The sequence below is a fragment of the Antechinus flavipes genome, chromosome 1 (genome assembly GCF_016432865.1).
Source record: "Antechinus flavipes isolate AdamAnt ecotype Samford, QLD, Australia chromosome 1, AdamAnt_v2, whole genome shotgun sequence".
NCBI lineage: Eukaryota > Metazoa > Chordata > Mammalia > Dasyuromorphia > Dasyuridae > Antechinus > Antechinus flavipes.
The window spans coordinates 252,988,639-253,013,942 of record NC_067398.1 but is presented as its reverse complement, the minus strand read 5'-3'; the positions used below and the strand labels follow the sequence as shown (position 1 = coordinate 253,013,942).

The 25,304-nt window shown below is 37.1% G+C and overlaps 1 protein-coding gene across 2 annotated transcripts in view; it reads right to left on the bottom strand.

Annotated features, from left to right (window-relative positions):
* The window catches only part of MAD1L1 (mitotic arrest deficient 1 like 1), an 872,812-nt gene that overhangs the window by 287,151 nt on the left and 560,357 nt on the right, over window positions 1–25,304 (bottom strand). For both annotated transcript variants that reach the window (XM_052000199.1, XM_052000207.1), the window contains exon 16: window positions 5,230–5,437. In XM_052000199.1, coding sequence (XP_051856159.1) covers window positions 5,230–5,437 — 208 coding nt within the window. The remainder of the gene's footprint in view (window positions 1–5,229; window positions 5,438–25,304) is intronic.

The window sequence follows — 25,304 nt, the reverse complement described above, 5'->3', positions numbered from 1 at the left end:
ACAGAACTCCTGCACTGAGGAATTCAGTCTTTCTATTCTTGCATAGTAAAGGCTGACTTCCCAATTCCTATAATAAATCTCTTTTATCAGTCTAGCCTTTTCAGATCTGTAAATTCCTTTACAGAGAATCTCTGCATCGCCATAAGGGGAGTCCCCAAAATGCCCTACCTTTGCACCGAATCCCAAGGGAATGTAGGGGAGCCTAACCTCTCCATTTGGTTCCCTGAACCCCAAACTGCCACTAGACCTCATCATTTAACTCCCTGACCATCAGGAACCCTAATCTCATTTTGGTTCCCTAAATCTAGACCTCATCATTTGGTCCCTTAACAGAAGGGAACCCCAAAACCTAAGCCTCATCATGATGGCATCTCCATTTCTCATATTGCAGCCTTTTGATCCCTTTGGGGAATCTGTATCAGGGTACTGTATTTCTTACCCATAGCATCTGGATGTCTTTTGTGTAGTCCTGGGCTCTTTGGATTACTTTATTATTAATCAAAATGGTGCCCTTTTAAGAAAATTGGATGAGTGTATGTAGGAGAGAAGGGTTCTTTTATGACCTTTCACTCTGCTCTTAGCCAGGATATCTGTAATAGCATTCTAATTGGTCTCCTCACCATCAGCCAGGCTGTACCCTCTTTAATCCCTTCAACACATAGCTGCCAAAGTATAATTTCTATGTTATAAGTATGATAACATCATTTCCCTACTTAAACACTTTTAGTGGTTCCCTTTTGCCTCTAGCATAAAATATTAATTCCAGAGTCTTTATATTTATATTCCTCCATAGTTTGACTCCAACTTACATCTTCAGCTTTATATCACCTTACTGCCTTCCACACACTTTTAAGACATAAACTGAGACTTGATGGAAGAAAAAACTCTCTAAAAATGACAATTGTCCAAAAGAATCAGTGGCTTCCCTTGACTAGAAGTATTCCAAATGGAGTTCCCAATTTGTCACATGTGCTATAGAGGAGAATCCTATTAAATATTGAATTAAATGGAACCAAATCAGTTCCAATAGAGAAGTAATGAATTGAACTAGCTACACCCAGTGAGAGAACTCTGGGAAATGAGTGTGAACCACTACATAGAATTCCCAATCCCTCTATTTTTGTCCGCCTGCATTTTTGATTTCCTTCAAAGGCTAATTGTGCACTATTTCAATGTCCAATTCTTTTTGTATAGCAAAATAACTGTATGAACATGTATACATGTATTGTATTTAACCTATGCTTTAACATGTTTAACATGTATTGGTCAACCTGCCATCTAGGGGAGGAGGTGGGGGAAAAGGAGGAAAAAAAATTGGAATAAAAGGTTTTGCAATTGTCAATGCTGAAAAATTACCCATGCATATATCTTGTAAATAAAAAGCTATTAAAAAAAAAAAAAAGATTGGACTAAATGACTTTGTCTCTTTCAAATCTCAAGTTTTATGACTTGTCCATTTTTTCAAAGCTAGGAAATGGGAAAGATTGATTCAGGCTATATTGTTTGTGTTCTAAGGTCATCTTATACAAAGGTCACTATTTTTATAAAGATATTGACACTTGTGATCTCTGGGCCAAGTTTTTCTTAATTGTAAAATGAGTAAGTGATTTTAGATGGTAGTTAAGGTTTCTTTCAACTCTAAATCTTCTGTTTTTTTAATGAGACCCAGAGACACAAGACAGGAAAAATGATCCAAAATTAACAATTTATCTTGTTATCCTGGGAAGACATCAGAAAATGGAATTGTCAGTCTCTTGGGCATTGGATCTGAGGAGTGGGGATATAAAGATAGGCATGATTTAGAATCAGAGAATTCATTAAAAAAAAAAAAAACTGAACCTGTGATTTTTATCAATATAGGCAACTCTTGGTGAGGGATTTCTTTTGTCAATGAATATTATTTCATTCTCTGCACTTTAAAGTCCTAGAAGGCTTCTGAAAGATCCAAAAAGTTAAGTGACTTGTTCAGGTTCACACAGTTATCATGTACAAAAAGCAGGCCTCAAACTTGGGTTTTTCTGAATCCAAGGCCAGTTTTTTATCCATTAAGTCTTGCTACCTCTCAGAAACAATTGTTTTTTATTTTTTGTTCCTTTTAATGGGACAGAGAAGAAACATAAGAAGACAAGAACCCTGAAGGAAGTTTGCTGAATCATGATTCAGTATAGTAAATGCATATATCTACAAGGCAAAAATAACTGAATAAATTCTCCCCAGAGAAATGACATAATCACCACAGATATCTATTTGTCTGCATATTTGTGACTCTTTGACATTCCTTGAAACCTGGGCATTATATTAAAAGCCTAAAGGTAAGAAATCTTTCACCAGATTGTATTCAATGTAAATCGGCATTCTTATGCATAACACACTGTGCTAGGTACTGGTAATGACACAAAAAAATTAAACATTACATTTTCCTTGATTTCAAAGAGGCTATTTCTAGTATGAAGATGTCACAAACATAAATAATTATAATGCAAAGATAATATTAGGATAAGATAGGTGCAAATAAGTACTATGTAAAGTTGGGGAGGGGAGAGCATTAATAGGTTAGGAGGCTTCATGGGAAAGGTGGTATCTAACCTGAGTCTGAAAGGATAGGAAAGATTTACACAGAGAATTATTTCTAAAGAGTGAGGGAAAGGAAGACAAACCAGGCACAGGAAATATCTTGAGGCAGAAATGTCTGGGACATAACTAGAGGAAAATCAGTTATAAAAGAACAAAAGAGAGACAACATAACTTGGGTTGAGGCTTATATGAAAAAGATAGGGAGATGGGAAAGCCAAGAATCTTAATTAAACACAAACTCAAAATGGGCCAACTGTAATGTATTTGTGAGAAAAAGAAAAGTTGCATTAAGAAGCATATAGTGGAACAGCTAGATGGTTTCAGTGGATAAAGCACCAGATCTGGAGGCAGGAGGAACTGAGTTCAAAGCCAGCCTCAGAAACTTAACACTTACAGGACAAATCACTTAACCCTAACTTTAAAAGAAGGATAAAGAATAGGAAAAGTCGCTGATCAGGATTCATAAATTTAAAATCAGTTTTAGGCATCATGCTTTTAAGAGACACACTGACGAACCACAGAGTGTCCAGGATAGTCTATGGCTTGGAATTGAAGGCATCTAATAAAGGTTGGGCAAATTAGGAACATTTATTAGCTTATAAAAAAGAACACTTTGTAGGGGATAAGATTACTGTTTTCAAAAATGTGAAGAGGTATTATGTAGAAAGGAATGTCAATGTGTATTGTTCAAGGTCAAAATGATAGGTAAATAAGTTAAAGATAATAATATCCACAGTACAGTAATTTTTTGAATATAGGTCCAAAAAGTGGTAGCAAGGAACTGGAAACTAAGGGTGTGCTCATCAATGTGAGAAATGCTTGAATAAATGAGGCTATATGAACCTAATGGAATACTATTGTGCCCTAAGAAATGGTGAAAGGGACAGTTTCAGAAAAACCTGTTAGAACTGATGCAGAGTAAAGTGCTTAGAACCACGAAAACAGTTACAATAACAACATTGTAAAAATGAACAATTATGAAAGACTTAAGAATTCTGACGAATGCAATAACAGATCATCATTCCAAAGCGCAGCAGTTACAGCACTGGGTCTGCAGGCAGAAGACCCAAGTTCAAATCTAGCCTCAGATCTAGTTGTGTGACTGGACAAGGCACTTAAATGCTATTTGCCTCAATTTCCTCAATTATAAAATGGGGCTTATAATAGCAGCTACCTCTCAGAGGTCAGATAGGAGGGTCAGATGAGATAATAATTGTTACTTAGCACATAGCAGATGCTATAGAAAAGCAAAAAAGTGAGTCTTCAGTTGTTTGACATATCCCAATTGAGGCCATCATGAATACAGTAGAAGAGATCCCGGAATTAAGTGGAAGCTTGGAGTAGAATGAGATGATCATTAAAGTTTCTTCTAGTTCTTCAGCCTCTATTCAGCTCTATAATCACGACCAAATTTGGATATGCATTATGAAGATTAAATGAGTTAAATAGATGTGAAATTACTTTGCAAAATATAAGGTTCCATTCAAAGCAAAAGGTATTATTGGGGGAGGGATAGAGAGAGAGAGGAGAACCCAACATACATTTCTCCAAAGAACCCCTCGTCTTCTATTTACCCCCTCTTACAATGGGGAAAGCGGGGTAGAAAAAGGAAAGAAAATGACTAGAAATAAAATATTACCCAAAGCTCTTAAGACAAATCATTCTTCTCATTTCAGAACACTCTTGATGTTTCTATAGAGCTCTTCTTTCACATCATGAGGCTCCTCACTGGGTTCCCCCAGGGTGCAGCTGAGAGTCAGTTAGAAGCAATGCCAGAACCTGGAGCAAGTAGTGTTCCAAAGTGCCCTCCACCAAAGGCACTGGCTGTACATGTTGGCATAGGGACAGTCTGATTCCCGGAGCCCTTTCCTTCTTTCCTGTTGATTGATCTGTTTTTCTCTACAGCTGCTAACTGGATGTTTTCAGGGCAGAACTTGCAATTGTAAAAATCTCCTGGGTTTAGGGAGTGTGAATCAACTCTAGCTGGTCAGCTCTCTGTGTGTGAGGTGACAAGTCACACATCCTAGAGATTGTTACTTTGATTCACAGAATTGTAGAGTGTGCATGAGAGGCAATGACCTCTCTGTTATTGTATTAAAAAGATAACTCTTTCTTCCCCTTTTTTGTTCCTAAATAATCAACATATTCAAGTGCAAAGGAGTCTCCTAGATTCTGTAAAATGTACTCGATCAAATGAAATATGTTCTCTATTTTCCTGGAGTATTGGATTTAGCATGATTAATGGGGTACATATAAACTGATAAACGATATTAATTTGTTTTAAGGGGGTCTGAAAAGATTTCAGCCAATTGTTTCTCCACTGGTTGCCTGAATTATTCCTATCTGCTAGACCTCAATGACTAAACTCCATGAGGAAAATGTCACTTTGTTCAAGTTGTTGTTAACACTATATGGTCAATCATAACTCCTTTTAGACCAATATGTGTTCTTTATAATTTAGGAAAAAGTATTTGCCAGCAAATTTCATTACAGTGTTCTTCACCACAGATCCCAGACCTTTCAAGACTGCTATCTACAATACCCCTGACGCAGCATCCCTGAGGTCTTGACACTTTCTCGACCCTTCTCTTAGATCAAAGACCAAATGATTTTGGTGCCATAAAGTCAGCAGAGAGATATTGCGGAGGGATGTACCTGAAATCTCCTGTGAGGGTTGCAGGCATCCAGCCACTTCTGATTTGTTGGTAATGGAGCCACCACCTTCTAGGACCCGAACCATCTCCTGGAGTTGCTGGCATTCCTCCTGCAGTTGCTGCTGCTCCATCTTGAGTCGTTCCTTAGCAAGGCTGGTTGGGTTCATACTCAAATGAAGTACTTTTGTTTTGCTTTGGTCATAGTGACCCTGTAAGAAAAGCAGAGATATTGTAGATATCGCCAGAGACGACTCATAAACCTAAAGCTTAAAGTTACAAAATTTTTAAAAAGAACCAACAGATGTCAAACTAACATATCCAGTCTAAATTCATCAATTAGCTCCACAAAAACATAACAGTTGGAACAATGTTAAAAAAGGTAATATTTTACAGTAATAGTATTGTAAATGGGGACTTTTTTCTTGGAAAGAAGTAGAATAGTCAGCAAGAATTTGAATGAGAGGTAGGAGAAGGAAGAGAAAAGAAAGAAAGAAAAGATGCTTTGAAAGGGAGTCAGCAGAGCTGGAAAAGTATTAAGCACACTGAGATAGAGTGCTGAGCAGTAGGGAGTATGGGGAAAAACCAGAACCAAAACCAAACCAAGAAGAGTTTATTGAGTTTGCCAGCAAGGGAGCCCCATCCACAAGAACAGGCACTCCCCAAAGGAACAAACTGAAAAAGCTCATACAGGTTTCAATTTAGGCAGAAGGTGAGTTGAGTATGGGGGACCTCATGATTGGACAGAGCTTATGACTGGGGGCTTGCAGTACAGGAACAGGAGAAGTGGTGTTGGACAAAATTGGTTACTAGGGCCTAATAAGAGGGAAAACTCTTCTTCAGGTTATTTCTGGTACCCTGCCCTAATACACAGGGCTATCTGCTATTTTAGCAGAAAGGAAGGTTGTCGCCAGAATGGGAATTGCAATATAAACAAGGTCAGAGGCAAAAGAAGAAACTATAAACAAAATGTAGTTGCCCCTGATTTCTTGGCTGCCCAAAGGAGTCACAAAGGACAGGAATTCAATGTAGTCAGAAGCATGAGTTAGTAGTAGTGTAGGCAAAGGAAACTTTAGGTGATCAAAGGATATGGGTAGGCCATGATGAATTGAGTAGGATGACTAAAGTGATCTTAGGTCTGATGTCCTACAAGGGATCAGGACTTGGAGTTAATCTGAGTAGAACAGGAAGAAGAAAACAATGGCTGAAACATCAAATTAGAATTTTGCAACAATTTGGTTATAAAGTTTTAATAGTATATTACAAAAAGATCTTGGTTGGGATACATTTATTTAGGCTCTGCCATTACCTTATTTATCTAGACAAATTAGGAGAATCATCATTAAAGAATATAATCTTCTGTATAAATGAACTGTCAAGATAACTAGAACTATATATAAAGCACTAAAACATTTTTATATTAATTATTTTGATCAAAATATTTCTTAAAGATATTAAATACTTCCTCACTAGAGAATAGAGAAAGAACAAGTATAAAAAATAAACACAAGAACTATAAAAGCAATGGATTTGGAGACTATTTAATGTTGGGGGTAATCCTGACAATCTCTGGAGCATATTTTATTATAGCAAAAGACAAGGGGAATTCAGAATCAGGTAAAACCCCAGGGCTGTAAGTTACTCTAGCAAATCTACTTCTTTCCCTTCCAATATGTACTAGCTGAGAAATAACCAAGCTTGTTAAATTGAAATTTTAATTTTACCCACAACTCTGAGTCAGTATGGCTCTTGGGCATCCCCTCACACTGAGTAAAAATTATAGCTTTTGTGACTTCCATTTTCCCTGAATTTTTGCCTGCTACTTGACTTCTTAGCTGTATTCTGTATGATCATAAGATCAAAGAATTAGACCTGAAAGAAACCTCAGAAATTGTCTAGATAATACTGAGAGTCAGTATTCTGGATAACTGAAACTCCTTTCTTTTCTTTGCCTATTTAAATACTAATCATTTTGTTTAAGATTCAATCCAAATGTCTCTACCCCTGCAAATCCTATCCAGCACACTTGCCACATGTAGTGATCTCACCATCTTATTATTTTCTAGAGTACTTATTTTCTGTATTATTCACTTACTACCCAATTACCTATTCCTTTTCTGTTCTTACTGTCTTCACTTAATGAGCCTGCCCTCTTTCCAGCCTTTCTAGCACTGATAATACTTCCATCATCCCTTCTCTACTTCCTTGTTCTCCATTGCCACTTTTAACCTATTCCTCTACCACCATCACAAAGTAAACTCTTTTCTTTTGATATTTATACAATTCATATTTATTCCCCAATCAAGATTCTGGTACCTGTTGTTTACTGATCTCCCAAAACATTCTGCTCCTTTCCTCAGTGAGTTCAGGGTCTGGTTCACAATCTTTCTCACTTCCTCAGCTTCTTCCTTCATGTCTCATAAACATGCAGGCCCCACAATCTCATAGTTCAGCTTATTAGTAACCCCACTAGCTATTCCTCAACTTCACCTCACTATATAATTGTTACCACCTACTGTGCACAATTAATTTCTATGTACATGATTTTTGAAATTCTTTTATCTGATCACAATCTTTTGTCATTGAGCCTCCCCATTTGTCTTCCAAAGTCCAAATCTGTTTTTCACCCTTACAATCCTCTGCCCCGAGTCTTTCCACCCCTGAAATCTGTGACCCTGCTCTGGCTACATTCTCCTCCCTTTAAGATCATGAAGCCTTGGGAAAACATTTGAAATCTATATTGTTCTCTTTTCTCAGCTCCCTGGTTCTCTTCAAGATCTTGCCCTGAAAGCCTCAGTTCTGGATGACTTCACCATCTACTGCTTCAGTGCCTACTCAAATGTTCCAGAGCAAACCTGGAGAATGTCATGAAAAACCGTGTTGACTGGGTCCACTAAAAAAAATGAAGATTTCTCACTTCCTCAGCTTCTTCCTTCATGTATCATAAACATGCAGCTTAATCTCAGCTGGCCCTTACTGTGCCAAATAATGCTTTTACACTTCTGTAATTGACTCACTAACCCACCTATCACAGCAGCATTGCCAAGCCTTTTCATTCCTCCTCAAACTTCCCATAACTCCTTCATTTTCTATTCACTTTCAGCTGAGAACCTTGGCTCATATTTCATTGAAAAAAACAAGGCTATCAGTAAGAGTTCTCTCTTTCTCATTTCATATCAGTAAGATAACTTCTTTCATTTTCTCTTCCTTCATTTCTGTTTCATGTGAATAAGTAGCCCTTCCTCTTATCAAAGCAAGCCCTCAATATTGGTAATCAGCCTCTTTGATGATCTCTCCTATCAGGATTTTTGTGACATTATTTTCCTCTTCCTTGTCTGATCCTTCTTTTTTCGACTTCTTTGCTGAATCTTCATCCAGATCACTTTCATTAACCATTGCTCAAAGCTCAGTCCTGGACTCTTGTCTATTCTCTTTTTATATTTTTTATATGGATTTGGTGAATCCATAATTCAACTCTCATCTTTGTGCAGATAATTTCAGATTTATTTTTCAAGTCTTAATCTTTTTTTCTGACCTCCATCCTAGATATCTCATAGATGTCAAATTCAGTGTCCAAAACTCAAGTCATTATCCTTTCCCTCAAATGTTCTCCATTTTCTGATTTCCCTAACACAGTAAAGGGTATCACCATCCTCCCAGTCACCCAGGTTTGCAATCCAAGTGTCATTTATGACTCTTCACTCTGTTATTTTCCATATTCAATCAATTACCAAGTCTTGTCCTTTCTAACTTTTTAATATTTCTTGTATAAGCCTATTTCCCTCTTCTTACACTACCACTGTGCTAACGCAGGCCCCCACTTGCCTCGTACCTGAACCATTGAAACAACCTGCTAGAGGATCCTACCTAACTTGATTTTCTCTTCACTCAGCAGCCAAAGTTATCTTCTTAAAATTCAAGCCTGAGAATGTCTTCCTGTCTCCCCACCCTATCTAATTCAATAAAATCCAGTGCTTCCTTATCACTTCCAGGATCAAATATAAAATCCCCTGTTTCGTATTCAAAGCCCTTCGTGACCTGGTCCCTTTCTATCTTTCCAGTATTCTTATGATTTACACCCTTCCACATACTCTAGTAATCCAGCAACACTGGCCTCCTTGCTTTTTCTCACACACTCCATCTTCTGCCTCAGTACTTTCACTGATAATTCCATTAAGGGTTTAACACTACTTCTCTCTTCATCTGTACTTCCTGGCTTCCTTGGTGTCCTTCTGATCTTGGCTAAAGAAGCCTTCTGCAAGAAGTCTTTCCCAATCCCTCTGAAATCTAATCCCTGCCCTCTCTTGATATTACTACATTACCTTGAATAAATCTTTTCTGCATATAGTGGTTTTGTCTCCTCATTAGACTGCAACATCCTTGAGAACAGGACTTAGCACAGTTCCTGGCTGTGGTTTATTATTGCTTTTTAACTGACTGCCTGTAACAACTCTTATTTCACCCTATCAAGTTGTAGTTTATGTCCTGTGCTATATATTAACTTTTTATGTAAGGGTTCTCTTTCTTCTACTATATATAAGCTCCTTAAGAATATTAACTACAAATTAATTTTTTGTTGTTATTTCCTCCTTTTACATAGTAGTTGTTCAATAAAAATTTGTTGAGTAATATTGATTGTCGGAAGTTAGTCTTCTGGAAAATGGAGTGCTAGATAAATTCTCAGTTTGAAAAAAGTCACCTGTAAATAAAATCAAATGAGTCCCAGCCTCAGATGGTAAGCAGTGAAATGCTAGAGAATGAGTTCTAAATGGCTCAGCACTTTATGATAAATTCATGTGCAGTCCATCCTTTCAAAAATGGATGCCATGTGGCAGAATTAATTTATTCCTACAGGCTTAGGAAGCCAGAATGATACCAGTCATGGGGGTCATTGGTGAGCTAGACTGGACACTTCCCTGAAGCACAAATTCAGTTGGAACATTTTTCTCGAGGAGGCAGTTTGTACACAGAACACAAAACCAGTCAGGCAAATCCCGACGTGCCTGATTATTATTGCCCTCAAAGACAGAAAACACCACCCTTGTCTGTCATGGTCCTGCATTTGCTCCCAGGCCTTTTGTTCAGCCCCTATGACCTGCACATACTTCTTGGAATATGCCAGTTCCCCAGACATAAGCAACTTCCTTCAAAAACAGAAGCTCAAGGATGGCATTAGCCATGGGGCTGTCAATAGGTTAAGGAGGATACAAATTTACTCTGTGTGTAGACATAGTTGTAGAATTATGACTACCAAACTCTAAAGTCTGGCTCTCTTCTCAAATAGTTGCTATAAAAAAAGATGCTTTGGGACACGAATAACTGTCTAGACATTTTAGAGAGAGCCTGCATCTAACCAAATGCTAGGGTATATTGAATTTTGTTCATGCTCAATAAAAATGATATGAACTTATAAGCAACTTAGGTTGCTTTGAAAGCTGAAAATCCTGGCATGGTAAAATGAACCGATGAAACATGGGCAGAGGAAGGGGATGCTATTTCTTACCATATTCTAGTTCTGTAATTTATAAAATTTATTTATAAGTCATGAAAATGCTAGCTCAGACCCTTGCTCAGACTATAGACTTTGACTATCCAAAGTATTATCAAACCAAACTTACCCAAAGCCCTAAAAAGTCAAATCATCCACCATCATCCAATTGTCCTCTGAGTCAGTACAGATAACAACTTATATTTCTTCTATTCAATCAATAGCAATCAATCAAGAAGCACTTACTATATATGCCAGGTATCATGCTAAATACAGGTAATATAAAAACAAAACTGAGACAGCCCTTGCCTTCAAAAAAACCTACATTTTATTTAGGGTAGAGGAATGAGGGGCTAACAACACGTTCATTAGATAACTAAATATAAGCAATGATCAAAATAAGTACACAGTGATTTAAGGAGCTTGAAATTTGGCAAGAGGGAGAACGAACAAATTACAATGAGACGCTATATGGGAAGTGCATGGAAAAGGTTCAAACAGAGAGAAGGTCAAGGAAGAGAATCCCTGTGGGTGGGGGAGATCAAGGAAGATTTCAGGAAATGAGGTAACATCTGAAGTGAGCCTTGAATGAAGGGAAAGATTTCAACAAGCAAAGATTGAGGAAATGATTCCAGAGAGAACTTTATAAACACAGGCCCTACGGCAAGCCAAGATCAAAGGGCATCATGTGGTGTCCAGCCTAGTTGTGCAGAATGGAATAAGTTTGAGAAAAGTTGGATTCCAATTGTGAAGGATCTCTTTTATTTGGCAAGCAAGCTGTGAAGAGCCACTGAAGGTTGTAAAACAGATAAATGATAATAATGTTGATGATAATAATTATGATCTGACCTTTGCATTTAGGAAGATGTGGGGGGTTAGTTGGGTGGATGGATGTGTGTGGAGAGGATTAATTTTGGGGAAGCTAAGACTGGAAGCTGGGGAAACAGTTAGAAAGCTACTAATAATAGTCCAGGTAAGAGCTAAGGAGGGCTTGACCTAGGGTGGTAGCAGTGAAGGTAGAAAGAGGGAGAAAAATAGGGGAGAGAACATGGAAGTGGACCTGATAGGATTTCATAACAGCTAGTTGTGGAGAAAAGGCAGAGTTAAAAATGCTACTGCTGAAGTTTGGAGGTTCAGTATCTCAGCGAATGTTACAATTCTCTAATAAAAAGGAAGAGGAAAACCAAGAGGAACATCTTATCCTCACTGCAGATCCATGAGGTGGGCAGAAGTGAAATTAATCCCAAGTTCCAGATGGGGAGGATGAGGAGAGAGAAGGTGACTAGTCCAAAGTCACACAGCCAGTTAACGTGGACTCAGAGCTCTTTCTAGAAGAAAACAGAGCCTCTTACTTTATAAATATGAAAACAGAATTTGTCTGCACTATTGGAAAGAGACTAAACACTGTGTGTGTATAGAGTGACACTGCTAGCATGTAACACTGCCAGTCTGCTGGCTAGACAGCAACAGGCCTGCTGACCACAGCTTCTTGGCCTCTTGGCTCTGATTTACTGGGGAAGGCTACACAAACACAGTCCCAGGTAACTCCATACCAACCAAGAAGGCCTGAGAGACATTCAAGGGAATTGGTGACAGCATTTTCAAAACCTCTCCACTGTTTGCTTTTTAGTCTCCCAAAGGCAGAGGAAATGTCTCACTTCTGCATATATCTCTTTTTCCAGTCCTCCCACCCACCCCCTTCACTTTTCCCTTCTTTCTAACAATTCTTCATAGAAAGAAAAAGAAAAAGATAAAGGTTAAAGGCCTTGTGACTATTTTGTGCCCTCTAGTGGTGTTCAGATTAGGTTTAAAAATCACTGTATTGAGTTATAAGGGGGGAAACTCTTTCAAAAATAGAGCTCCGGATAGTCAGTAAATGCAACAACTACAATATCCCTTTTCATCCATTTGTCTGGAACAGTCAGGAGAAATGATCCCAACATAATGAGCAGAATTTAATATGCTTATGTACGTGCTCTTTCATTTTTTATTCTTTTCTACTCTTTCTCCTTTCCCTCAAAGAGCACTATGTAGTACTCAGCACTAAATGGTAATCGATATGAGATTACTGTTCCAGCTCTGGCACTCTGCAGTTGTGTCCCAGGCAAATTGATGTGAACCTCTCTGAGACTTAGTGTCCTCCTCTGTAAAATGTGGGGATGAGAACAGACAGAGAGAGAATGTTGGGAGGGATCGTTTAGCTATAACACTGCTAGGAGCTTTCTTTCTTTCTCTCTCCTTTACAAGTTAGTTCACTTCACAGTTGTGACTAATGTTCACATACATCTCCTATCTGAAAAAGAATGAGACTGTAGAAGTGACAGATGCTCTTTGGATCCCCTTACAGAGTGCTTACTGCAAGGAGTGAGCCCTCTCACTGTAAAGCTGAATGATACATTAGTAGAAACAGCACGAGCCTGTTGGCTTTGGTACCAGAACCAGAGCTAAAATGGACGCTTTCATCTTGTTACTAAAGAAACTGAGGCCCAGGAACATACTGTAAGCTTGGGAAAGCTCTCCGCATTTCAGTTTTACATAGCAGCTGCGTGACCTGGGCTTAAAGCACCTATTCTATGTTTTGTTTCAAAATCATAAGGAAGAAAAGAGAGGCATCAAGATGGGGGGGAGGCGGTCTTGCTAAGAGATGTCTTTGTAAGTCATCCCCATTGCAGCCCAAGGTACTTCAGTGCTTCTTAATTATATTTTAAAAGACTGACATAGAGATGATCAGACAGCCCTCAAGTCCAACCTGCCCAAAATTCAATCTACATCCTGATGGCATTTACTTTATACATTCAAACTGCAGTGAGTCAGGGTTCCCGTACAGAGCAGGCAGAAGTAGAAGAGAGCACTTGTTCTCACTTTAAAGATAAATGTGCACTGTTAGAGATGAGAGATGCTTTCCTCTTTTTAGATCAATTTGATCTGCAAACATCATTTTGTTCATTCCCATTTTTCTTTCTAATTCATGTCACTTGGAAAAAAATTAAAACCACTGGGCTCAGAGAGAAAGCTATGTCCTCTGACTCTTTCCTGTATTTTCTCTTCTAAAGCATATCCTTTCCATTGCCTGCTTTTAAATGCAAGGTTGGTGATAGTGTATGGGGATTCACTTGTATCTCTGTGGCTTGCCAGAAACCTCTGAAAAAAATCCAATAGGATGAAGAGAAATCATATGAACCTAATCAAATCCACCTGGTTTTAAAAACCTAGGGGGGGAGAAGGGGAAACTCCATTAAACTCTAGAAATCCTTATTTATCTCTGCTATTAGATGGCATAAAAGAAACAATGAGTCAATATTTAGAGTTTGGGGAAAGATAGGCTTAATGTTTAAACTCTATTTTTTGAAATAATAAGTATTTAAATAAGACCTTGAATTGGGACTCAAAAATGATAGACACTAGTTTGGCAGTGACTAAGAAAAGGTCCATCTTGATTCCTAGAACCTGGAATTCAGTTCCACAGGAAGAAGCACCACCAGACTATTTCTTAGATCACTTACAGCTCTGACATTAAACAAGAATAATATTGGGTACCTTCTTCCTGGCAATGCAGGAAAAACTGTAATGATCCTTTCGACCCATGAGAGAGTACACTAACAAGGGCCAATAAAGTCTCCTTTTCCATCTTAAATAGGAAAAAGCATCATCTTTTTTTCTTTAGGCTAGGAGCTACTTATTCTTCCTAGGCCTACTCAGCTGTACAGTATTGGTCCCCTGTCATTCACATATACTTTTTTCTGATCCAGATCACCAATCTTCAGGCCTCATTCATTCCATGAGAACTTCTTTCCCATCCTAGATCTTCTTGATATTGCTGCAAACATCCACCAATCCTATGAAATACCAACCACTCCACTGGCACAAGTCCTCTTGGGGCAGAGGGCAGGGACAAACAAGGAGGCTGCCCTCATCCACTAACACTTAACTGTTGATTTAAATCATTTCAAAATTGTTATGGCATCATTCTTCGAAGAATGTCCTATAAATACTGAGAGAGCAGTTAGGTGGCACAGAAGATAGAGCACCGAGCCTGAAGTCAGGAAAACCTAAGTTAAAGTGTGACCACTTACTAGCTGTGTGATCTTAGACAAATCATTTAATCCTGTTTGCCACAGTTTCTTCATCTGTAAAATGAGCTGGAAAAGGAAATGGCAAACCATTCCAGTATCTTTGTAAAGAAAACCCCAAATGAGGTCCCAAAGAACAGGAGAAGACTGAAAATGACTCGACAACAAATCAGTACTGAGGGAATTTATTACTTCTTCAGTGTGCCTGATCATAGTACTTTAAAATTCATACATGCTTCAATAGACTTACTTTGTGAGTAGCAACAGCTGGGGGGGAGAGGGGGAATTTTTCTCTCCATACATGGCTCAGATGATCTTTGGCTATCACTGCAAGCCCACATCTGAAACTTTTGATTCTTGGGATGATCCAGCAAAATTGGTATGTGACTAGCATAGCCTTCAAGAACTCAGGATCAGGTCTAGGCCAAAATAAGGCATTGGGGGAGCCTTTTAATGGAAAATAAAGCACTTATCAGTTTCAAGAGACCTCATCTAGTCCAGGGATCTGAAACTCAAATTTCATGTATGTTTTAAGTCTATATCACTAATTTATTAGTACGATCAATTGGATTATATGTTTACTTGAACAAAAGAACTGCTATAATATAAGCTACTAAAAGGATAAAGTAGCTGAGATTGAGATAACTGGTTTGTGCAACATTCAAACCAGTTGCAAAAATTCCTTGAAGAGTATATATAGTTAGATAGGGAACCAACTTCTGCTTGGTCATTTCCAGTGGAGAAGCTGATGAAGCACTAAGTTCAAGGAGAGTGGTTCAGAATGTGAAAAAACTCAAAGGCTCCTGTCTCAGATTCATGAACTTGGTTTAAATTCTAACATCAACCATTTGAATAACCTTGCACTTCTTTGGACTTCACTTTTCTCATCTGTAAAACAGTATTTTTATCTCAGAGAACAACTGTAGACATTGAGTGAGAAAATGAAAAATGGCTTTGTAATTCTTAAAACACTACACAAATGTTCCCCAAAAGGGAAAGGTCACAAGGTCACAAGCAATTTGTGGAATGGATCGGTTTTATTTTGGGATTCTAAGGCCCATCACATAATAGGGCTTAATAAATTCTTGTTGAATGCCTGCTATTTTATTATTATTGGCTTATGCTAGTAACTGATCCACATTTCTGATGAGCTATTTGTTGGGGTTTTTTTTTCATTCAGCAAGCTCTGAATTCCCTTGGACTCTCCTGGATGACAGAGTGAAAGCTATTTTAAATATTAGTGAACAGATATAAAAAGGCAGGAAAAAAGTCATATCTCATAAGAAGAATGGGGAAATATATAAAATTTAGGAGTCGCAATATGAGTGTAACTAAATAGTATCTAGAATTGGCAAAGATGTTGCTTTTTTGTATACCAGCAATTACCTGTATGTATGCTGTTTTGCAAATACAAAGATGAGACTATGAATAAATTATCAGAAAGGCCCATGTCTGGAGAAGTTTTCTACAGTATTTGTGATGGGTCCCTCTTATAACCATTTATAAATATAGAAGGGTATATTCTATTGTTGTGAAACAGTCCCCCATCCCTTCACTCCCACAAAGAGCAAAGTTAACTTGACTATAAAAGGATCAAACCTTCAACCTTGGCCTAATTAGCAGTGAGATTTAACCATGTTTTATATTACCCTAGAGAGGAATAAAGTGCTTATTGAAGAAGTTGGCAAGTAAAGACTAAATTTTAGAGTCTTGTGATACTTTCTTTAAACAGCCTAGTCTCCTCTAGGAAACACAAATAGGTGGAATCACAGAACAAATACGTGAGATTAACATCTTTTATTAGCATTTAGTCCTATGTCATTACTCACCTTGGGTAACAACCATCTAAAAGATTTCTGAGTCTATGATGTTGCCATTGAATCCCAATGCTGCCATCAGCAATTAATCAAAGGATTGTATGATTTAGAAATGGAGAACTTTGACATGGCCAGCCTAATTCCTTCCTCTTACAGATGAGGGAACAGACGTCCAGACAAGTCTGGATCATAGGGGTAATGACTGGTAGAAACAAGATTTAAACACATGTATCCCTTAAAACTCTAAATCCATTTCTTTTTCCAGTCTATCATTTCTAGCCAATAAGTAAACAACCTTAGAGAGAATTCTGGGACGATACTAGAGTAGGTAAAAAAAATTCTAAGCTCTCTAGATTTCCCCCACAAACAAGACAAAACTGCAATGCAGGGTGAACACTGAGCAACAAAAAACAAATAGGAGTTTGGGCAGAGCAGCAGTCCTCCTGGGACAATAAGAGATCTGAAGAAAGATACCAGGAAGGAGATTTGGCCTGTGTGACGTACAAGTACCTCTCAAACTGGTTTCCATGAAACCAGTTAAGAATTTTTACAATCAAAGGTTCTGATAAAGGCCCCATTTCCAAAATATATAGCAAATTGACTCTAATTTATAAGAAATCAAACCATTCTCCAATTGATAAATGGTCAAAGGATATGAATAGACAATTCTCAGACAAAGAAATTGAAACTATTTATAGACATATGAAAATATGCTCCAAATCATTATTAATCAGAGAAATGCAAATTAAGACAACTCTGAGATACCACTACACACCTGTCAGATTGGCTAGAATGACAGGGAAAGATAATGCGGAATGTTGGAGGGGATGTGGGAAAACGGGGACACTGATACATTGTTGGTGGAAATGTGAACACATCCAGCCATTCTGGAGAGAAATTTGGATCTATGCTCAAAAAGTTATCAAACTGTGCATACCCTTTGATCCAGCAGTGTTTCTACTGGACTTATACCCCAAAGAAATACTAAAGAAGGGAAAGGGACCTGTAAGTGCATGAATGTTTGTGGAAGCCCTGTTTGTAGTGGCCAGAAACTGGAAAATGAATGGATGCCCATCAATTGGAGAATAGTTGAATAAATTGTGGTATATGAACGTTATGGAATATTATTGTTCTGTAAGGAATGACCAGCAGGATGAATACAGAGAGGATTGGCGAGACTTACATGAACTGATACTAAGTGAAATGAGCAGAACCAGGAGATCATTATATACCTCAACAATGGTACTGTTTGAGGATGTATTCTGATGGAAGTGGATCTCTTTGAAGCGCTAATTCAGTTTCAATTGATCAAAGATGGACAGAAGCAGCTACACCCAAAGAAAGAACACTGGGAAATGAATATAAACTGCTTGCATTTCTGTTTTTCTTCCCGGGTTACTTCTACCTTCTGAATCCAATTCTCCCTGTGCAACAAGAGAACTGTTCGGTTCTGCACACATATATTGTATCTGGGATATACTGTAACCTATTCAACATGTAAAGGACTGCTTGCCATCTGGGGGAGGGAGGTAGAAGGAGGGAGGGGGAAAATCGGAACAGAAGTGAGTGCAAGGGATAATGGTGTAAAAAATTACCCTGGCATGGGTTCTGTCAATAAAAAGTTATTTAAAAAAAAAAAAGAAGAAGAAAAAGAAAAAAGAAAGAAACCAGTTAAGAGCCTTGTAACCCAAGGCATAAACCAAGAGATGTAAAATCAAAGGTTGACTCCTCCTCTGAGAGTGGGATTATAGGAGGTGTGAATTTGGATATCTCATATTGAACCCTGAAATCTCCCAAACATGTGAACTAATGTGTGAGCTAATGTATGAACTCTCAAAGGTGTTTAACTTAAGCATTGTTTCTATCTATACTAGTGACTTAACACCTTGTAAGGATTTGCTCTAATGTGTGAACCAATAAGCATTGTATCAATTCCACTGAGTTAACACTAGGATTCTAACAGTGACCTACTCAAAAATGAATTAATATATGAACTCAAAAAAGACTTTAAAAATGAAATGAGAGAGACTGAGGGAAAACTTCACATTAAAAAACAAAAACTTAAGAAAAAAGAAAAAAGATTATGAAAGGAAAGTCAATTAACTAAAAAAGGAGATCCAAAGTCTTAAGGAGAAAAAAAATGAGACTTTGAAAATTAGAATTGGACAAGAGGAAGCTAACTCAAGAGACCAAAAAATAATAAAACAAAAATTTTAATATGAAAAAAATAGGAGAGAATGTGAGATCTCAAAAGAAAAACAACCAATCTGGAGAACAGATAAAGAAAAGAAACTTTAAGACTAATTGGACCACCTGAAAGCTATGATCAAGAAAAAAAAAAGGAATCTTGATATAATAAAACAAGAAATAATTTTTAAAAATTGTCCTAAAGTATAAAAAAAAAAAAAATCGACCAATCACCAGCTGAAAGAGATCCACCAGCTGAAATACCTCTAAAAGAGCATAAAAACAGCTGAGCTCAGTCAGAAGAATTCAGTTGAAAAAGATTGGGAGGGTAGCGTCAGTTGGAGATTGAGAAGTCACGAATCGGAGTTGAGCTAGCGGCAGAAGCTGGAGGAGCTAAAAGACAAGCTGCAAGAGCTCTTAGAACCAAGGAGGGAGAGAGGCCTCTAAGAAAGCTAACCGGGCCCAAGGAAAGAGATAAGACCTGGAAGGAGAAAATAAACGTTTGGATTTTATCAGCTGACTGTATTTGAGGTGATTGTTACTTTGAACTGAAACTAAGGCTGCCTCCAGAAAGGAAAACCTAGACTGCTAAATTTTGAAAACCCTAGACAGAAGAGAGAATTTTATAAGCAATAACAGAAAACAATTCAAATATGCTGGAACAGCAATTATAATCACACAAGATCTTACAACAGACATAACAAAAGCTCACAGGTCAAATACTATATATCGAAGATCAGAAGAAATAGGACTGAGGCTGAAAATATCATATCTAGCAAAATTAACCATAATCCTGAATAACAATAACAACAAAACAATATCCAACAAATTGCCAGATTTTCGGGAATTTGTTACCAAAAACCCAAACTTAATAGAAAATTTGATATATAAGAAACATAAACATCAGACTAATTTCAAGGGACTCAATAAGGACAAGCTGTTAATGTTTTATATGTAGAAATGTAAACCATATGTCTAAGTTTGTCATTAGTAATTAGGTGATTCAAAAGTAGAGCTGAGTATAATGTGACTCTAAAAAGCAATACAGTGTAGGAAAAGGCAAAAACAGTAATAATAATCATATAAATGAGGTAGAATAGTAAAAACTGACACAGAGGAGTTAGATGGGAGAGGATGGCTGGTAGTTCTGAAATTCTGCTCACACTGGGAACAGTTTAAAGAGGGAACGATACATATATACAGACAGATAGACAGATAGATATCTGGAGAAGTATGAAACTCTTCAAAATTTATAAAGAAACAAGAGGGGAGGAAATAAGAAAAGGCAGGATATAGAAGGGTATGCAGATTAAAAGAAAATAGGAAAAGAGGAACAGGAAAAGTGGAGAGAGAAAATAAGGGAAGGGGGAAAAGGAAGTTAAATGATAGCAATATAATAAGCATCAGCAAGGATAGGAAATAAGAAATATATGCAAGCATAATAATGATCAGGAGTAGAATTTATTAGGAAAAAAAGGAGTACTCATTGATTTCAGACAAAGTTAAATTAAACTAGAGTCAATAAAAAAAGAAAAACTAAGGAAACTATAGGTCAGCCATCTTAATATTGTTTTTTTTTTTTTAATAACTATTTTTCTTGAAGGTTTTTTTTTGGGGGGAGGGAGATTTTGTTTTCTTTTACAGTATGACTTTTATGAAAATATTTTACATAATTGCACATGTGCCTTCTTAAAGGGGAGAACTGGAGAGAACCTGGAACTAAAAGTTTTAAAAACAAATGTAAATATATTGGTCAACCTGCCATCTGAGGGAGGGATGGGGAGAAGGAGGGGAAAAATTGGAATAAAAGGTTTTGCAACTGTCAATGCTGAAAAATTACCCATGCATATATCTTGTAAATAAAAAGCTATCATAAAAAAAGCTGTTAGAAATAATCCACAAGTTTAAAAAAATATAAAAAAATTGTTTTACATGTAATTGGGAAAATAAAAATATTAAATGTAAAAAAAAAAAAAAAAAAGAATTCTGAAATTCCCTTCTCTGAGCACAATCTATTGACTTTCCACCATCTTAATGTTGTTTTAGACTATTCAAAACAAATGGATTATATAAGATCGGAATATTGCTCTGCCATAGAAAATGATGAGTTGGCAAAGTTAGAAAAACATGGAAAGATTTGGACATATAAAGGACAAAATTATCCACTTTCAGAGAAACAGATATCAAACAAGCATAGTATAACTTTACATAAATGTATATGAATGTGTATATATTTGTATGATAGGTCTCTATGTATATGTGTGTATGTATATGTGTGTGCACATACATATACACACACATAAAATATATATCTGTGCTAAAGTATAACCCGCTTGGGAGAGGTAGGAGGGAGGAAAAAAAGGGCAAAAAAGAATAAAATAAAAAGTGTAGAGTCAAAAAACACAGAAAACCTTCAAGGAATCAAAGAAAAGATGGACTACTCTAAATACGATGTATTCTATTATTATGTACACTTTCTTGAAATGGAAATTTATTGTTAGAAATTTTGAATCTTCTCTTATTTTTTTTGTTTTTCTCCCATTTTCTTTTCCCCCTATTTTATATTTGCTTCACATAAATAAATACATTAAAAAGAGAGAAAAAACAATCTCAATCTTCTAATTTTTGGTTCAATTGCTTCCCACTATACCAAGGGAGAGAAACACCCAGATAAAATTTCCTACAAATGAAAATACACCATTTTATCTAGCCAGTGTATCTGTCATGAAGATACAATTTCATCTAAAGGAGAGATGGTACTAAAGTTTCTGTACTGAAAACACTATTGAAACCTACAGTCTCCACAGCTGTGGGAAATTCTGCTAGAACCAGAAATAGGGCCTTAAGAAAATATTGTAGTTAAGACTTCAGTATCTGAAGGGGAGGAAGAAGGCAGTGAAGTTGACCTTCAACATGACTTTCTGAGGTTCTTTCTCATAGGAACTCTGCTGACCTTGAAATTCTAATAGTTCAGATACTTAGAAAGTCTGAAATGCTCTAAGGTTTGACTGATTGCTACCAGGTGTAGCTACTGCTCAACAAAATAAAGAGTAGGATTCACTCCGAAAAAGAAGGATGCTGACTAAAGAACCTGGAGCTAAAAGTAGCAAAAAGATACTAAGAAGCAAGCTGAGTACCTTTTTTTCCAAGCTATCAGGGCTCATCTATAGGAGTAGAAATGAAAATGTGCCAAGGAAAACTAAACAATTGGTGTGCTGCATCAGCTAAGTTCATGGACAAAACACCAAGAACAAAAGGCTTTGATGAGCAGCTCATCAGCTTTCAGCCAGAATCTTCAAGGAAAAGAATAGTGTGCACTCCCCTCCTCACTCTCGAATTCCATCAGATATCTCAAGGACAATATTGATGATCCTGTTCAGCTCTGTGACAATAATAGTGGTGAAAGTAGTATTCATGTTTCCATGAATATGGAGCTCATTTGCAATCATTATTAACCAAGAGAACCTGGAGCCTTTTCCCAACCCCTCTAAATTTCAATGCTTTTTCTCTTAATTATTTTCTATTCATCCTCAGCTTGTTTTGTATATATTTATTTGCATGTTGCCTCTTCCATTAGATTGTAGGCTCTTGGAGAGCAGGGACTTTCTTTTATCATGTTTTGTTTCCCCAGCACTTAAGCACAGTACCAGATACATACTAGGGGCTTAATAAATATTTGTTGATTAAGTGATTCATAGTCTAACAAAATATACTAACATAAAAGTACTGGAGATCATTGGCTCAGAGAGCCCTAGTCTGAGAGCCCTGGAGGTTCTGGGTTTACATGAATTAGATTTAATTTGGGGGATGACTTTCAGTCAGGCAATAGCCAATTAGTAAGTACTCACAATTGAATGATTTCACAAATTTCTCTTTGGATCATTTTATTTAACTTGATAAAAACCACAAAAGACTTAAGCATGAGTTTATAAATCCTCTTCCCTCTCCAATGGCCTCACCCCCGGGAAAACATACTGTCTCTCAATTTTATACAATGTAAGTGCCCTGGGGTTTATACCTCCTTTTTTCCCACCAGGCATGAGATACCAGTTCTTAAATTTTCTGGCCTCTTCCCCATACCCCTTTCCCAGATTAAGCTTCTTGAGTAGGCCAGCCTAGGAGAGATTCAAAATGAAACTGCATACAGGTGGTCACAATACATTTTTAAGAATTCCTCGCAACGGAAGAATCAGGCCAGAATTCTAAATGGACTGCTAATACCATCTTGAGATATTGATAATTGCTGATGCCATCTTGAAATACTGATAACTAGATATAAATTTATAGATTAGCATCCTAAATTTATAAACTATTTTTGTGATGAGAAATCTTTGCTTTTCTGATCCAAAGACATTATGAAAAATGTTTAAATTTATGAAAACCAGTCAGTCTTCCTGCAGTCAAATGGCTGATTGCTCTCTTGAATGTGATTAAATAAATACTGAAGGTAGCACTGGCTTGTTAGATTCTGTTGAGCTCTGAACTGAGTAGTCCATTTTCCTAACTGCACACTAGTAGCAATAAAGTTCCATATATACTTATTCACCCCAGGCTCAAGTTATTTTCCCACTGGCTTGTTAATGGGAAAATGAGACATACTGGGGTTAGTAGAAACTATATCACTGAAGATAAGGTAAACTTTCAAAGGGAAAACACAACCAATTCCAATACTTTTTAACAAATTCTTTTCTTAGTTATGAAAATGGTCTAATATTAAATGGTTGACCATGATGCCTCATGTTTTTCCTTAGGGACTGATCTGCAAAGTCTCTTAGGGCTGTATTAAAGGTAAAGAAATCCATAGAGAAAGCCTGGCCAAAGTTTAGCTAACAAAATGGCTTCAGGGATATTTCCTCAATTAGAGGAAAAATAGAGAAGACTCTATTTCTCTTACTTGCTCTTTATTTAGTCACTCAATTAGTGAAAATATGTGCCCTCTAAAGTTTTGTAGAACCACTAATAAGAGCCAAATGAAGGAAGAGAAAAGAAAACAGAACCAAAATCAAAGACCACCCCAAACAGATCCCTTAAGATATAGACAGTATAAACACCAAATCTAACTTCCATTTTCATGTTAAATAAATGGAGCCAAGGGACCCTCTTCTCACTAAGGGGAATGTCATTTACCAAAAGGTCTTGCCAAAACAAAACAGAGGCAATATACTGAGAGACAATCATAGTGCACCTGTTCATACTAACCTCTGCCAGGAGCATGCTCAGGAATCAAAACAAAAAACTAGAGGAAGAAATGCTGTTGTCATGTTGAGAAATGTACTGAACACTGTAGTAAATCTCTTCTTTTTCTTTCTTTCTATTTACATATAAATGTTTGAACTAGAAGTATAATCTTAGCTCCAACAAGAACAATGCACAAACAACAAGGGCATTACCCTTGGGGAGTCTGGGGGGGGGGGGGCAGAGAGGTGGAGATTGGTGGTGGTTAGAAGGCCTGAGGCATTATATGATTTTCCACAGATGAAGAGAAATAACAGTGCTCTATATTTAAATGTGCAATCAACTTGCAATCATTAAACCACATGTTTAACGTTTAAATTAAATATACCCTAGAAAGTGCTACCCTCAGATCAACATACAAGGATAAAAAGAAATGTTAAGCAGGTAAGAGACTAAGTTTTCCATGAATCTGAAGTAGATCTGGCATACTAAAGGCTCAATGCCTCTCACAAAGAAAGAGGAAGAAATCAAAACATTTGAACATCCAGAAAAGAGGAAAGGTCTGCTGACCAGGTTGTAAGGAGGTATTTAGTCAATATAGTCATCATTTTCAAGCCATGCTGTCTAAGTGATTGATCTTTGCCTTACGTGCACCTCTATGGGAGTAGAGTAGAAACACTACTTTGGCTGTCTCTTCTCTCATTGCTACTGATGGACCTGCCTATAAAATCCTTATTTTAATAGACTTCTAAATTTGCTATGGTTTGGAAAACCAACTATCTAAGCTTCTTAAAACTGTGTGTAAAGTGAGAATTAAAAGATGCTGAGTTGGGGGGGATGATGGGAAGAGGAGGGAGTGACATATATTTGCTTTTCAAAATAGACTACCCATAAGCCTCTTCAATTTTCTTCTCAGTTTGCCTCACTTAAATCCAATGTGTGAGGCAAGACATCATCCTTGTGTTGTCATTGGTTCTTTTTGAGAAAGAAGGACCAACAATAACAATAATGAGTTTTTGTTTTTAGTTTACAAATTATGAGATCCACAGGTCACAAATTTACAGATGAAAAACTGAAGACCAGCGAGCTTAAGTGATGTCCAGTGTCACACAAGTAGTAAGTGATAGAGGTGGGATTTATTTTTGTGTATGACCTATCTCCCCCCTACAAAGGTATAAGACTTAAAAAACAGAGTGCTATATGGACAGGAGGACTAGGCTTTATTTATCTCATCAAGTACCTTAGGCCAAGAGGAAAATGCTTTGTAAAATTTAAAGTTATTAAAATGAACTGTTTTATATGAGGAACTCAAGGGGAATGATAGATAAAAGACAGTAGAAAA